Raw genomic sequence first — 13,891 nt, 5'->3', positions numbered from 1 at the left:
GTTTACAATATAATATTATTTGTGGTGCGAAAAATGTAAAGTTATTAGTAATATTAAATATTATGTAGTTGGTATGATCATGTTCAAATAATAACGTACCAGATAATATAATGATAAGATTAAGTAGCTTCTCTGGTTAACACAATTGATCAACTCTAAGAATTAATTGATTAATATTTATTTATTATTTTTATAATAAATTTTGAAAGGTTGATTTATCATTTATTATTATTATATTTATAATAAATTTTAAAATTTTAATTTGTTTTTGCTCACTTTATTATTTATATTTATAATAAAGTTTAAAATTGTTGAAATTTGTCCACTAAATAGAGAATCCCCATCTGGTTTAGGGTAGGTTTTTAAGGTGCCCCAACTTCGTGGGGAATATAATTCTCATCTCTGGTCTTATGTTTTTAGTGTTAGATGAACACGACTCTCCACAATGGTATGATATTGTCCACTTTGAGCATAAGCTCTTATGGCTTTGCTTTGGGCTTCCCAAAAGGCCTCATACCAATGGAGTTAGTATTTCTCACTTATAAACTCATGGTCATTCTCTAAATTAGCCGATGTGAGACTTTCATCATCCAACACCTCCCCTCGAACAAAGCACGCCTCCCCTTAATCGAGTCATTCAACCTAACATGGTATTAGAGTCATGCCCTAAACTTAGCAGTGCCAATAGATTGGCAAATCCTCGAATGTCGAACAAAGGACTCCAAAAAGAAAAAAAAGAGTCAAGCCTCCTCGAAGGTACGAAAGCAGTAAAAAATGACTAAGACTCCAAATGAGTCGAGCCTCGATTAAGGGGAGACGTGCTTTGTTCGAGGGGAGGTGTTGGATGATGAAAGTCTCACATCGGCTAATTTAGAGAATGATCATGAGTTTATAAGTGAGGAATACTAACTCCATTGGTATGAGGCATTTTGGAAAGCCCAAAGCAAAACCATGATGAGAAAATGTTAGGGAGATCGGATTACGAGTAACTGAGAAAATGAATGTTTATTCACATCTAATTAAACATAGATTTATGAATTTTTTAGAATGGGACCCAAAAAAAAATTAAAAATTTATAATGAAAAAAATTGAAATTTGGAAAAAACATTTTTTTAAAATAAAAAAATAAAAAAATAAAAAAAATCGAATAAAATAAAACATAAAATTTAAAATATTTTAAAATACGAAACTTAAAAATTAAAAAACGTTGAAATTAAAATTGGGATGGTAAAAGCCAATGAGAAGTCCTCGCCCCTAAAAATCCCAAGTCATAATATGCGTTAAACTTGAACCAAGCGGGCGACATTCGGAGGCACGTCTGTCTCGACTTTCTAGAACTCTCTCTCTCTCCCAACTCAATCCGCCGTTGATCCCAATTGGTTTAGATCGCATCTTCAGCCCTCCCGTTCCCGAGGAGAGATCTTCCACCTGAAAGCAATGTGATCGTCGATCGTCTTCTTTTCAAAGCATCAGAGCAACGAGATTGCATTATTTGTGCTGCGTTTGTCGTGTTCGTCCGTTGGATTATCACTCTCTTGGATGGTATCTTCAATCAAATCTAAAATTCTTTCCTCATACCACAATTCGGTTCTGATTACTCTCTGTTTCTCTTTCCTTTTTTTTTTCCCCCTTCTGAAAACGGGGGAAATTAACTTCTGTAACTCGCAACACATTGTCATTGTGCTAGGCATAAAGAAAGTCGAGCTTGATTTTGAACTATGAACTCGATATCTTCCTACGCACTCGCAGATAGTTAATTTCTTTTGCTTTGTTTGGTTACTTTTTGTCTATTGCATGCTTTGCATTGAATTGGTAGGGTTAGGATGGAGATTCCTTTTTAAGTATATCTCAATTCTCATGCGCAATTACTTGTACAGAATTAATCGAGGTTTTTCTGGCGGGAGCAGTGAAATGGACGGTATTCATGCGAGCGATGGACGGATGCATATGAGTCATGCACAGCATTCGATGCACACACAATCTGTGCAAGAACAGGAACATCATGACTTGCATTACATGAGTAATGGGAATGGAATGGCCGATGAGCATGAAAATGAAGGTCACGGTATCATGGTTGTGGAAAGGGAAGCTCCATCCGACCATGGTGATCTTGCCGAGAATCGTGGTGTAATGGTGGATCGAGGAGGCGATAACTGCGATCAGCTTACCCTGTCATATCAGGGTCAAGTTTATGTTTTCGATTCTGTCTTGCCCGAAAAGGTTCCTTCATTCTTCTTCTCGTGTTCGTTTTTTCTGTAGCTGTATAAAGTAAAAAACGGTTCAGCAAAAATTTCAAGTGATATATGATGTTGGGACAGATAACACAAAATTTGCACAATCTATAGCCTTTCGACTTCTCTCCATACTTGTTAACACTGAAAACATTGTTGAGTCATATTGGTCCTCACTGTGAGATCCCACGTCAGTTGGGGAGGAGAACGAAACATTATTTATAAAGGTACGGAAACCTCTCCCTAGCAGACATGTTTTAAAAACCTTAAGAGGAAGCCCGAAAGGGAAAACCGATAGAGGATGATATCTGCTAGCGGTGGGCTTGGGCAGTTACATCCACAGTCCACGTTGAATGTTGTGACTTAAGTATCTTTCATTTTTGTTGTGACTGAGATGTTGTAAATTGACACTGACGTGTTTATCAGACATTACAGGTTTATGACTAAATGGACATTTTGATTTGGTCTTTATAGGTGATGAATGAGAAGGGAATAAATGGATGGTTTATTCAGTGATAATACGTGAATGCTAGCTAGTTAGCTGCGTGGAGCCAAATTTTTTCGTAAGGATGAGAAAAATTTGACCTTTTAACTTTTGTAATGATATAATCTCAATATTGAAATTGGGTTGGTGCCTCCTTCCTACTTTGCTCTGCCCTTGTTCGCGGATTCCAATAATTACTAATGCCAGCCAACCAAGCTTAAGTTAGACCGAACTGATAATTAACAGATTATCCCCCAAATATATATGGAGACCTGACCCAGCTCTGTATATTTTCTGTTAGTATGCTGGATTTCTTGTTTGCCACTAATCATGCTTAATATAAAATTCCTTCAAATAGGTTTCTATTCCTAATTTATTATTCCTTCAGTCACATCTTTTAAGAATTCATCTCTTTCGTAACAGGCTTTACAAATATTGGTTTTAAATAACAGCAATGACATATTTGCAGGATCGAACTTACTGTTATTTAGGTGCTTACAAATAACTCGTTGTTACTTTATGTGCTTTGATCTGCCGTTGTCTAAGTTTAGTTTAATTATCTGTTTTATGCACACACGATTTCGCATGTACCTCTGAGTGCTTTAGTGTATGTAGTTTGTTTTTATACTGGTTTGATGGTCACCCATTTGTAAAATAATCTAAAAAACTTCTTGTCAGGTTCAAGCTGTGTTATTATTATTGGGAGGTCGCGAAGTACCTTTGCGTGTTCCCTCAATCCCAATAACTAATCAACCAAATGATAGGGTATGTATTTATGCTTATCCACATTTACATGTATCCTATTGTGCTATCTATTAAAGAATGACGTGTTATCTCAATGTAGCATCTCACTGATGAAGCATTTAACCAGGCACTTGCCATCCCCCCACGTCTAAGTGTCCCTCAGAGATTAGCTTCTTTGATTAGATTTCGTGAAAAGCGAAAGGAACGTAATTTTGACAAGAAAATTCGGTATACAGTTCGTAAAGAGGTAGCACTTAGGTATCTCACCTTCCTTTATTGTTGGTTGGAGTATTTTTTTTCTCCTTAAGTTGTCTATTATTGCTCCTTCAATAGGGTTATATTTTCTTCCACAAGTTGGGAGTTAATGCTGTATGTTTCTGTTATGAGCCATGAGGAAGCTTAGGTTAATTTAAATATGATTTTGAGCTGATGGTAGAAGCTATTTAGTACCACGTAGTTTTATTGAGCTGGGGATGCTAATGATCAGAACGTGTAAAATTCTGATTAGATGATCAATGGATACTTTACGCAGCACCATTTTGTGTACTGGTTTTCATCAAAATGATGCCTCTCTTTTCTCTGAATCAGCATAGTGTTTTCTTTCCTTATTAGCTCATTTCTTGCCTATAAGGTACAGCATTCTGTCTATTTATGAGAACTGAAGAGGGCTTGGGGGCTGGAAACAGCTGTGGAATTAGTTCCAAAGTCATGTCAAGTATCCAGTGTTGTACCAAGAGTTGCTAATTGTAGTTCAGTTGGTGGTTTCTCCATTGACTCTCTAATTATGAGAAGATAGTTTGTTATAGATTATGCATGTAGCCCATTAATTTATTGATTGAATGAATATAAGTGGAACTGAAAACTTGGGCTCACTAATCTGTATTTTCATACTTGCGTACCAAAAAAACATCTTGCATGCTTTGTATTCTCTGTATGCTTTGTCACAAAAAGTTGAAACTATTTTGTCTGCATTTTGATGATTTCTTTTATATAGCTTTCTCATTGGTAACTGGTTTAGGTTAATAAAAAATATTAGCAAGTTCACAAAGAACACTGAGCTTATATTTATTATTTTGACCCCATTGTTCTTACCCTTGTAGGATGCAGCGTAATAAAGGTCAGTTCACATCTTCCAAACCCATTCATGAAGATTCATTATCGGCCACAACAAGTTGGGAATCAAATGAGACTTGGTGCTCTGATGGAAATGGATCCCATCAACAAGAAATTCTGTTAGTTTTTCTTTATGATGTCAGACTGAATACTATTTAAAGAGTTGTGCTTATTGTTTTCATTGATTGATTAACACTTTCAATTTCACTGGCCTTTAGCTGTCGACATTGTGGTATTAGTGAGAAGTCTACACCAATGATGCGACGTGGACCTGATGGGCCAAGAACCCTTTGCAATGCTTGCGGACTCATGTGGGCAAACAAGGTAACAGACATTAACATCTTTTTATCCAAAGACAGCTTTTTTAAAAAACATGTATTATGTCGTGTTTTAAGCTTCAAGGATCTTATCAATATATTAAATCTGAGATCCTGGACATAAATGTAGATGAATCATACATTGATCTCTCGGCCTCTAACACTTATTGCAAGCATGGCCAATCCACTGCTTATTCATTTTTCCCCTCAACGAGAACCCTAGATTCTCCTCCTTCTGTCTGGGCTCCTACCATCGTGAAGGTTGAGAATAAGCTCCTCTAGTATGAGAATCTTGTGTATTCTAGAATCAAAGCCACTGTGGTCTTTCCACATTCTTTTGGGAGGATTTAGATTGGGTATGCCCCAAGCATCTTCTCTTTATTTAATTGAAAATGATCATTAAAAAGATTTATGGTGTTCCTCATCCAACTCTTAAGAGTCTCTTTGATGATTGGTCGGTAATGGTAGAACATAGAGCTCTCCTCCGTACAGAATCATATGGAGAAAGTTTCTTCTTAAGTGTAATGGGAGCACCATCATGATAACAAGACTTCCTTTTCACGACAGTCAATTTTCTGGATCAGAAGCTTAAGGAACATTACGAAGGTTGTATGCTTTCTTTCTTGCTGACAAGGCATTGTTTTGTTGCTAGAATAGTGAAGAGGCTGAAAATTTGTGCAAGCTGGAAGGAGAATATAGGTTTAGATGAAGGGGTTCTATATTTTGAGCAATAATGTGCCTATAAACTTGGGAATCTCGAAGTTTTTCCTAGTTATAGGGTTGGACAAAACCAATAGGTGAATTCCTTTGATATTGTGGAAAAAGGAATCATTTGAAGCAGTAGGAGAGAATTATGGTACCTTTATCTATTGTGCAAAAAACAAGAAAAAAAACTTATAAATATATTTTATTATTTAGAAACTAAAATTAACTATTACCAAATGCTGATGCCTTATCTTGTAATTTTCGTTTTGTGTCCTCCATTTTTGTTTGGCCCTTATTGTCTTGGGTTCAACCTTTTTCAGTCACAGGGGGATTGTTAGAAAAGGCCAGATATTTATGGATTGGCTTTGTGGTGGTAATATTAAGGGTGTTGCGGATCTAAAATCTAAATTACCTTTTTTCTTTCATAATAGACGTAGAAAGCCTATAGAAGTCATTAAAGTTGGTGGTGTCTAAAGAATTTTCAAGGTTTTCTTTTGATATTCATATTCTAATTGGTGGAAGGTTTTCTGTACTTCTGGTAGGTATATTTCTTCTGTATTGGTCAGAGTTCAGTATGACTCTGAAAATGATATGCTGCATTTAGCTGCTCTGCTTTCCGTTCTAGAAATTCTTTTCCTGAAGGCTGTTAGGTAGTGAACAGCCCGTTCTTATATTTTAGTTTCCGCTCCTTCTAATTTGCATTGCTGACTGTAAGGGAACTCTGCGGGACCTCTCAAAAGCACCAAACCAGGGTGGACAAGCTTCAAGCTTCAATAGGAATGAGGTGATCCGTTGGTGATGTTGTCCTTTTTTGTTTACCATGGCTTTTGTAGGCGTTGGAATTCGCGTGCTGTTTCATTGCCCTTTACCTTAATCTTCTATTTTCGTTTTAGAATGTTGTGCAGAATGGAGATTCTGAGTCCAACCCAAAAAGTGCATAGGAATTGTGACAGGTGTTTATGATTGCTGTTTCGAAATTTAGCAAAATCATACAAGCTTAATTTCTCCCACAGATTAGTTTGAAACGGATTAAAAACTTCTCATCGATGGCTATGAATCATGAATCCCATCCATCGACAGAGACCCTTGTGGCCAATTCATCTTGGAAACGACGGTATCGTGGACGTGTACTAATTTAATAGCTCTTCTTATCATATTGTGAACCATTTCAACATGTCAAAATTCCTAGAATCTTGTAAGTTAGCATTTGCTGCGCTTGTACAATGGCATGGTCATTTTAATCCATTTCATTTTTGTCCAGTATATTCTCTTGCACAGAGTTCTACCTCCCAAATATGAATGATGCAAGTTTTGACTAGGAAATCACTCAGTTCTTTGTCGAGTCTACAACACGACCACAAATCCTGTGCAATGAAATAAGATGCACATTTGAATCATATACTTAATTTTGTTTTATTGATTTTCTGCATTCTGCACTTCTCGCAAGGGCAGCTGAAAAACACGTTTGGAACAGGGTAAAATGGATGCAAACAATCATCCTTAATTAGAAAGCACCCTACTACTAGATTCACTGGTACGTTTTTGTTTACATCCACTCGGAAACTCTCATAAAACTTGGTTCAATCTTCGTGCTTTATTATATGTTCATCAGGATTGTGTCTTCCTGCACAAGACGAAGGCATGGACGAGTCTCTGGGCAGCCCGAATCTGATCTGGCGTGCCAGACACGATCACTTTGCCATCAAACATCCCAGGTTTAGCATGATTAACCACCACCATTGCCCCGTTATATATATCTGCCATAGTAACATACAAATTACAAACTCATTGAAGGCAAAACACAATATTTGCTTAACTGTCGTATTTGACTAACCTGCTGAACATGAACAATCTCCATAGACGTGCCTCCCAGAAAATGAGCTGGACACCCGCTGTTCTAAGAAAATTTATAAAAAGATGTAATTCAAACCAACTAATGAACACTTAATAGAAAATTGGAGTATTAGTGAGTTCATACATTTAGAATGATTGTACTGTACAATAAGCTTGGGCAGGTAACGTTTAGTACTGAGGAGTGAAGCAGAGTGTTGTTAGAAGATGTGAATTATCTGCATGTTAGTATCGGCCCTTTTCATTTGATTAATAATATGTCCTCCTCTCTACCCACCAAATAGCCTTATCTGTTGTGCATGTACAAGTAGTCTAGCAACAACTGCAGCACCTGGTTCATATCCAATTTCTGCAATTCGACATTGTGCACTTATAACAGCTTCTTGTGCAGGAGAATATGTTCACTCAGAGATGAAATCAGGAAAAAAGCAAATGTGCAAATAGGTAATTTGAACGGTTCTATGAAAGTTAAAATCAATAGTCAGCTGGTTGGGTTAGTTTTCCACCCAAGCCGACGCTGAACCAACCAGGTCAGTTTCCAAATAATGGAAACTTCTTAAAAACTATGGATTAAACATGCCAACTGACTAGTCAGTTTCCGCACCAAACTTCCTTTTCCTAGAAAATTTATTTTATCTATAGTTTTACCATTCTGAACCCTACAACATTGAGTCATCGGAGAAAGACGTGACAGCAACAGTGAGGCGCGAGGCTAGAGGCTAGAGCAAGAGATGCTATAGGCTGCCATGGAGGTGAGGGATAGTGTTAGGCAAATGGGGAGGGAGGCAAGAGTGAGAGACAACATCGGCAACAATGAAGGCAAGGGAAGATGCGACCACCATGAATTATGTTGACAAGAAGACGGTCCCTGCAGCGGAGATTGTTGACAAGAGAGGTAGAGAGCAATGGGAGAGAATGTGAAAGCTCTAGTAACTTGCATACAAAAACAACAACAGATAAGAAGGATGAAAAAAGTGTTACAATATTATAAGGTTTACATGAAGTGAAGCGGGCAACAAAGGTAATAACAAACAAACAAAGTATTAGATCGTACTATAAGTGATATACAAATGTAGGAAGCCGTATTAGCATATTCCAGGAATGATTCTGTAAGGCACTTTCTCGCAGTACAGTTTCCAATATTTGCCATACCTGCATGAATGCAAAATCATCAACCAAAGTAGGAGGTACTCCCATCCCATATCAGCTGAACCGAACTGATTAACTTACTTGGACCGACATCGATTGTCATCCCTTTTAGCTCGGTCGACCAGAAGGATAGTAAGGAATATCACATAGAAATATGGTAGAAACTGCAAAGGAGGACATCCAAACCAACAATTACCAAATAAACAATATAATTCTTCTTTCTGTTTGTATTGATTAGAATAGGTGATGCTTACATGATTGAAAAGGGCTGGAACTGTCCAGAAAAATGCAGCCAAAATTTCTGGTACATAATGAAAATGCCTTGCTAAGCCCCACCTGCACCAACACCAACAACAAAATCCCACTCACACACTTATGTATATGTAGAGAAAATGAAGCAAATGAAAACTCACCATCCAGAGGTTAAAAGAAGGCTAGTTTTGGTTTCCCCAGATGTAGTGGTGTATGAAGCTACTATCTGTCAAATTAATACCAGATTTCGTCACATTGTATCACTAGATCGTTCCATAATAACTGTTGGATAGAATTCTCGTCAAAACCTTAGATGGAGCTTTTCCCCAAACCAAGCACTTCCCATTTTTTCGTCGAAATTCTTGTCTCTGCCTGTCACAATCGTAGTTGATATATATGCAAAGCATGCCTGCTACTAGAATATATACTGCCAACTGAAAACCAAAAGGAGGGACTATTAGGAAAGTAGCACAATCCATCAAGAATTATACGAGTAGAAACGATCGTTTTAAGAGTCGATATCTTCCACATTGGCTAACCACCAACCATCTAAAAGCTAAAGAGTCTCCACGAATCTCCAGAATATGTGATGATCCAGCATGTTTCAGTTCAAATTAATTGCTTAATGTTAAAAGTTACTAGATAGAAGGGATACCTGAATTCCAAGGTTTACAGGATGGTTGACCAAATACATGCCAGGAGAGGTATATACAGATGGAACCCATACTAAGCAGCCCCAACAAATATAAAAACCAGCTGCAAAATCCGAGTTACCAATTTCCAGGAGTAATTAGATTGATAAAACAAAGAGGATAACATGTTTTATTTATTCTTAATTCCGACAAGGTAAATGGACCATTAAAATCACATCCTAGTACAGTTCAGCTGCATAAGAGTTGAAGACTTGTGTGTCACATTTTTCAAGATCGAAAACGAGTCAGCTCTGCTTGAGCATTTTATTAATAACAGAAGAGTATGAAAAGAAATGACATGTTAAACAAAGAAAAGCATACAATATATAAGCTAACCTCTGTCATGCGCTATGTCCATTGTGTTCCAGTACCCAGCTTCCCACCAAAAAAACTTTGTAACATAAGCCAACATCAATGCAGTATTTACAAGCATCGAATCAGCTATTGTCCCGTTCTTTTCATACTGAAATGGACGAAATGAGAAGATAATTATGCAACAATTACATCTCAACACCTTGAATACCATAGAACCTACAAGCCTAGAGAACATCTGTGAGTGTTATATCATGTAACGGGAGAAAATACTGATAAAAGATAAAGCAAAGGTACCAACCAATTAAATGAGGCTTGAATCCCATTATTCTGAATAATATTTGGTAAACCTCACATGAAGATAATGTTCCACAAATGTAGGATAATATTTCATACCTGGTTTATGCAATAGGTCACAGCAAGAACTGCCCAAGACATCATCCCAAATCTGCAGTTTGTGAAAACCTTAATGTCAAAATGTTTGCCAATACGCGGGTACAACTCCATGCCCTGCAAGAAAGTAAATAAAAAGGGTGTTACTAGAATATCAACAAGACCTCGATTAGCCAAGTCAATCATGTGATCAACCAAAATACTATATTGTAACGGTCCAAGCTCACCGCTAGTAAATATGTCCTATTTTGGCTTCACTTTCGGACTTCCACTCAAAGCTTTTAAAACGCGTATGCTATGGAGAGGTTTCCACACCCTTATAAAGAATGCTTCGTTCCCCTCTCCAACCGATGTGGGATCTCACAATCCACCCCCAATCGGGGCCAGCGTCCTCGCCGAAACTCGTTCCCCTCTCCAATTGATGTGGGATCTTACAATTCACCTCCCTTCGGAGCCCAACATCCTCATTGGCACTCATTCCCCTCTCTCTCTCCAATCGATGTGGGATCTCAAAATTTACCCTTCTTCGGGGCTCAGCGTCCTCGCTTGCACTTGTTCCTCTCTCCAATCGATGTGGAATCTCACATATACTCTAGTGCTTATTCAATTTTCTTTGAACCGATGATTTAAAATGGAACTTAAGAGAAAATTAAGCAAAAACTAAATTTAAAAAAAAAAAAAACACGGGAGAAAAACATAAACAAGTTATATGAAGATGAACCCTAGAGTATAGAGCATACTACTTTTCCAATTTTCAAATTGAAAGCATATAAGCTGACATATAAAGAGATAACTTCACAAGGCTAATAACGTTTAACATGAGATTCTAGTGGAGATTACTTCGAAAATGAAAACAAAATACATCATAAAAAGATATTGGTTGCACCTTGGAATCATCCAGAATTGAATTCAAATTGAAGCAATAACAAAAGGAAATATATTTTATGCCAAACCAGCCAGGCTTGCAACATTTTGTTATCATACCATACATACTAAGTAGACCAGCACTTAAAGACAGGCTGATTGAAGTAAAAAAGCAAATAAGCATTATATCATAATAAAACCATGGAACTTTTCAAGACAACAAGTGCATGTACAAACTACTTGAGTTTCTTAGAAGACTATCATCTGATTTGTTCCAAATTACCCCAACAATTGTATCTCGAGAGTTCATTAGATCGTTCACGGGTAACTTAGTTCAACAATCATCTATAATATGCATCACATTGTTCCAAAAGATGTGTTGTTTTTGGTAGACTTCTGGCATTTTGCTGGTTCCAAGTTCTAGTTTACACACAGTGCTGGAGGAAGTGTTTCAAGTCCTCCATTTTGGGATAAGGGTTGTTTGGCTGTTCATTGTTTTAGGTTCCTTTTTATAATCTGGTATTTTTATCTTTTCTTTTTTGTTGTCTTGTTCCCATGTTGGTTGGGCCCCTTTTTTGTGTTGCCTTCTCTGTATCCTCATTCATCTTTAAAATAGCTGAGTTTCTTTCTTCTTTTTACTAAAGAAAAGTGAAAATTATCACATCAAGTTATAAATATCAAAGGGATGTGAAAACTTACCCAGTAGAAATCAATTATTATGTCACCAGACGAACCAGAATCAGAGGAAGATGGCGCCACACAGCCCTTATACATTCAAACACCACTGTTATGCATACAAATATCATATATATATATATATACTTAACTTCATCAGGTATCAAACACAACAGCCTAAATACTCACTTTTATGTATAGAACAATACAAAAGATGAAGCTTCCAATAATAAGAGTTGAAAATATTTCTCCCAAATGATCATAAACAACTGTTGGATTGAATATCCCAAACCTGAAGATTAAAACATTCACTTAAACTATGAAACTGGAAAAAAAAACCATCAGAAATCCAGAGAGCAGAAAAGATATTTCCTGTCCAAATCATGTATAAGCATATAATTCTAGCACAAAAGATATAGATTGAGAATAACATAACAATGAAATATTAGTACAGAATTTGTAAGGGCCCAGGCTACCGCTAGAAGATATTGTCCGCTTTGGACTTCCTTTTCAGGATTCCTCTCAAGGTTTTTAAAACGCGTCTATTAGGGGAGAGGTTTTCACGATAAAATTGGAACGATACAGAGAAGATTAGCATTGTCCCTGCACATGGATGACAACACAAATTGAGAAATGGTCCAAATTTTTATCCCAAAGAGGACAATATCTGCTAGCAGTGGGCCTGGACCGTTACAATGGTATCAAAGCTAGACATCGGGTGGTGTGCCAACGAACACGCTAGCCTCTAAGGAAGTGGATTGTGAGATCTCACATTGGTTGGAGAGAGGAGCGAAACATTCCTTATAAGGGTGTGGAAACCTCTCCCTAGTGGACGCATCTTAAAACCTTGAGAGGAAGCCTAGAAGAGAAAGCCCAAAGAGGACAATATCTATTAGCTATGGGTTTGGGCGGTTAAGAATCACATATCACATACTGATGTATATACTTTTTCCCCCAAAGGGATCACGAAGTTTGAAATTCATCACGGACATCTAGAATAGATCAGCCTCAAATATTTCAATTACTAAAGATGAACGAAATCATACCGCCAAAGAGCAATATAAGTAACCAGAGTCACTACGTACGCAGCCACACCATTTGCCTGCAACCCAGAAACAGGAACAATAAATTATGAACAGAACATCGAGGCATTAGTAGTTTCTTCTACTGAAACAGAGTGATCGAGAATCGAATATCCAAATACCTTGTAAACAGGTTGATTTCCCGTAGGGGAGATCGGGCCATAAACCGTTTTTCCAGGTAAAAGAAGCTGAAGGGCGGCCTCAAAGGCAGCGTAAGATCCAATTAATTTGAAAGCAGTAGCAGAGGGCGGTGGCCATATATCTATAAATCCCCTCAATCCATTGTGGTATAAGTAAGCCATAGTCTGGGAAACAGACCCATCGGCATGGACCATTGTGTACCATCTGCATCAGAGAAGAAATGTTGAGATATTCAAACAAAAACAAACACTAAATGTGCGCATAGGGAAGCAAAATTCGCAATGGATCGTCGAAATTAGAGGAACATTGAATCATGAAGGCGATCTTTGACAAAAAGAGAAAGTGAATGAGATCCATTTGAAGCAGAGGGAATTACAGGAAGATGACAAAGGGAGGGCAGAGAGTGAGAAGAGATAACATGGAAGCGTAAGTGACGAGAGGCGAGTGGACGGTGTTGGATCCTTCCGCCATTTCTGAGGCGTCGGAGTTTCAGGAAGACCGTAGTCAGAGCAAATTCCGCCGGGAATTGACACTCGCTGGGACTTCGGACTTCCGATGTAATGTTACTATTATTATTATTTTAAAGTCCAACCATTTATATATATAATATTATATTTCGGGTAAATTATAAAAACTAATTACCAATTTTGTCCCTCATCTCTACTTTTAAATTTGACCTTTATAAATAAATATTTCAAAACACACCCTTAAAATAAAAATTTAAACTTATATGGTGAAACGTTTATTTAAAGATTTTTTTAAAAAATAATTTTATATTATTTAAATAATTTAATATATACATTTAAGTGTCTAGCAATATGGGTGTTTAATTAATGAATGATTATGAACATTATTTAGATGAATTTAGATGAGGTGAAAGGAAATT

The 13,891-nt window shown here is 37.1% G+C and overlaps 2 protein-coding genes, 1 long non-coding RNA gene and 1 pseudogene across 6 annotated transcripts; 2 read left to right on the top strand and 2 right to left on the bottom strand.

Moving 5' to 3' along the window:
• Positions 1–1,270: 1,270 nt before the first annotated feature.
• Positions 1,271–6,857, top strand: LOC111494289 (GATA transcription factor 28-like). 4 transcript variants are annotated; one of them, XM_023144195.1, is made up of 8 exons: positions 1,273–1,542; positions 1,908–2,220; positions 3,394–3,480; positions 3,587–3,717; positions 4,560–4,691; positions 4,791–4,896; positions 6,310–6,378; positions 6,488–6,857. In XM_023144195.1, exons 2-8 carry the CDS (start codon positions 1,912–1,914, stop codon positions 6,533–6,535), a joined length of 882 nt encoding a protein of 293 aa, XP_022999963.1. In that variant the 5' UTR covers positions 1,273–1,542; positions 1,908–1,911; the 3' UTR covers positions 6,536–6,857. The 4 variants fall into 4 exon arrangements, with proteins under 4 accessions (XP_022999964.1, XP_022999963.1, XP_022999962.1 ...); XM_023144194.1 differs by having other exon boundaries at positions 1,878–2,220; positions 3,560–3,717; XM_023144193.1 differs by having other exon boundaries at positions 1,274–1,542; positions 3,560–3,717.
• Positions 6,858–7,000: 143 nt separating this feature from the next.
• Positions 7,001–8,029, bottom strand: LOC111494291. Its single transcript, XR_002720168.1, has 3 exons — positions 7,573–8,029; positions 7,429–7,486; positions 7,001–7,351 (listed from the first exon to the last, which is right to left on the bottom strand). It is a non-coding gene; the product is annotated as an uncharacterized LOC111494291 (long non-coding RNA).
• Positions 8,030–8,362: 333 nt separating this feature from the next.
• Positions 8,363–13,582, bottom strand: LOC111494288 (7-dehydrocholesterol reductase). The gene is made up of 13 exons (XM_023144192.1): positions 13,382–13,582; positions 12,987–13,209; positions 12,829–12,884; positions 11,972–12,074; positions 11,807–11,872; positions 10,247–10,360; positions 9,875–10,001; positions 9,502–9,602; positions 9,155–9,280; positions 9,008–9,072; positions 8,849–8,930; positions 8,676–8,758; positions 8,363–8,597 (listed from the first exon to the last, which is right to left on the bottom strand). Exons 1-13 carry the CDS (start codon positions 13,474–13,476, stop codon positions 8,531–8,533), a joined length of 1,308 nt encoding a protein of 435 aa, XP_022999960.1. The 5' UTR covers positions 13,477–13,582; the 3' UTR covers positions 8,363–8,530.
• On the top strand, positions 12,317–12,430 carry LOC111494907 (annotated as a pseudogene).
• Positions 13,583–13,891: the final 309 nt, after the last annotated feature.

The sequence above is a fragment of the Cucurbita maxima genome, unplaced genomic scaffold (genome assembly GCF_002738345.1).
Source record: "Cucurbita maxima cultivar Rimu unplaced genomic scaffold, Cmax_1.0 Cma_Scf00020, whole genome shotgun sequence".
Classification (NCBI taxonomy): domain Eukaryota; kingdom Viridiplantae; phylum Streptophyta; class Magnoliopsida; order Cucurbitales; family Cucurbitaceae; genus Cucurbita; species Cucurbita maxima.
The sequence above is the reverse complement of the archived record's forward strand: the minus strand, read 5'-3'. Positions and strand labels throughout refer to the sequence as shown.

Coding starts and splice junctions, on each gene's coding strand:
- LOC111494289 (XM_023144194.1), top strand. CDS start 1,912: ATGGACGGTATTCATGCGAGCGATGGACGGATGCATATGAGTCATGCA. Junction 2,221..3,393: donor ATTCTGTCTTGCCCGAAAAG/GTTCCTTCATTC, acceptor ACTTCTTGTCAG/GTTCAAGCTGTGTTATTATT. Junction 3,718..4,559: donor CGTAAAGAGGTAGCACTTAG/GTATCTCACCTT, acceptor TTACCCTTGTAG/GATGCAGCGTAATAAAGGTC.
- LOC111494288 (XM_023144192.1), bottom strand. CDS start 13,476: ATGGCGGAAGGATCCAACACCGTCCACTCGCCTCTCGTCACTTACGCT. Junction 9,603..9,874: donor GGACATAGCGCATGACAGAG/GTTAGCTTATAT, acceptor CGGATTTTGCAG/CTGGTTTTTATATTTGTTGG. Junction 9,073..9,154: donor GGGGAAAAGCTCCATCTAAG/GTTTTGACGAGA, acceptor TTAATTTGACAG/ATAGTAGCTTCATACACCAC.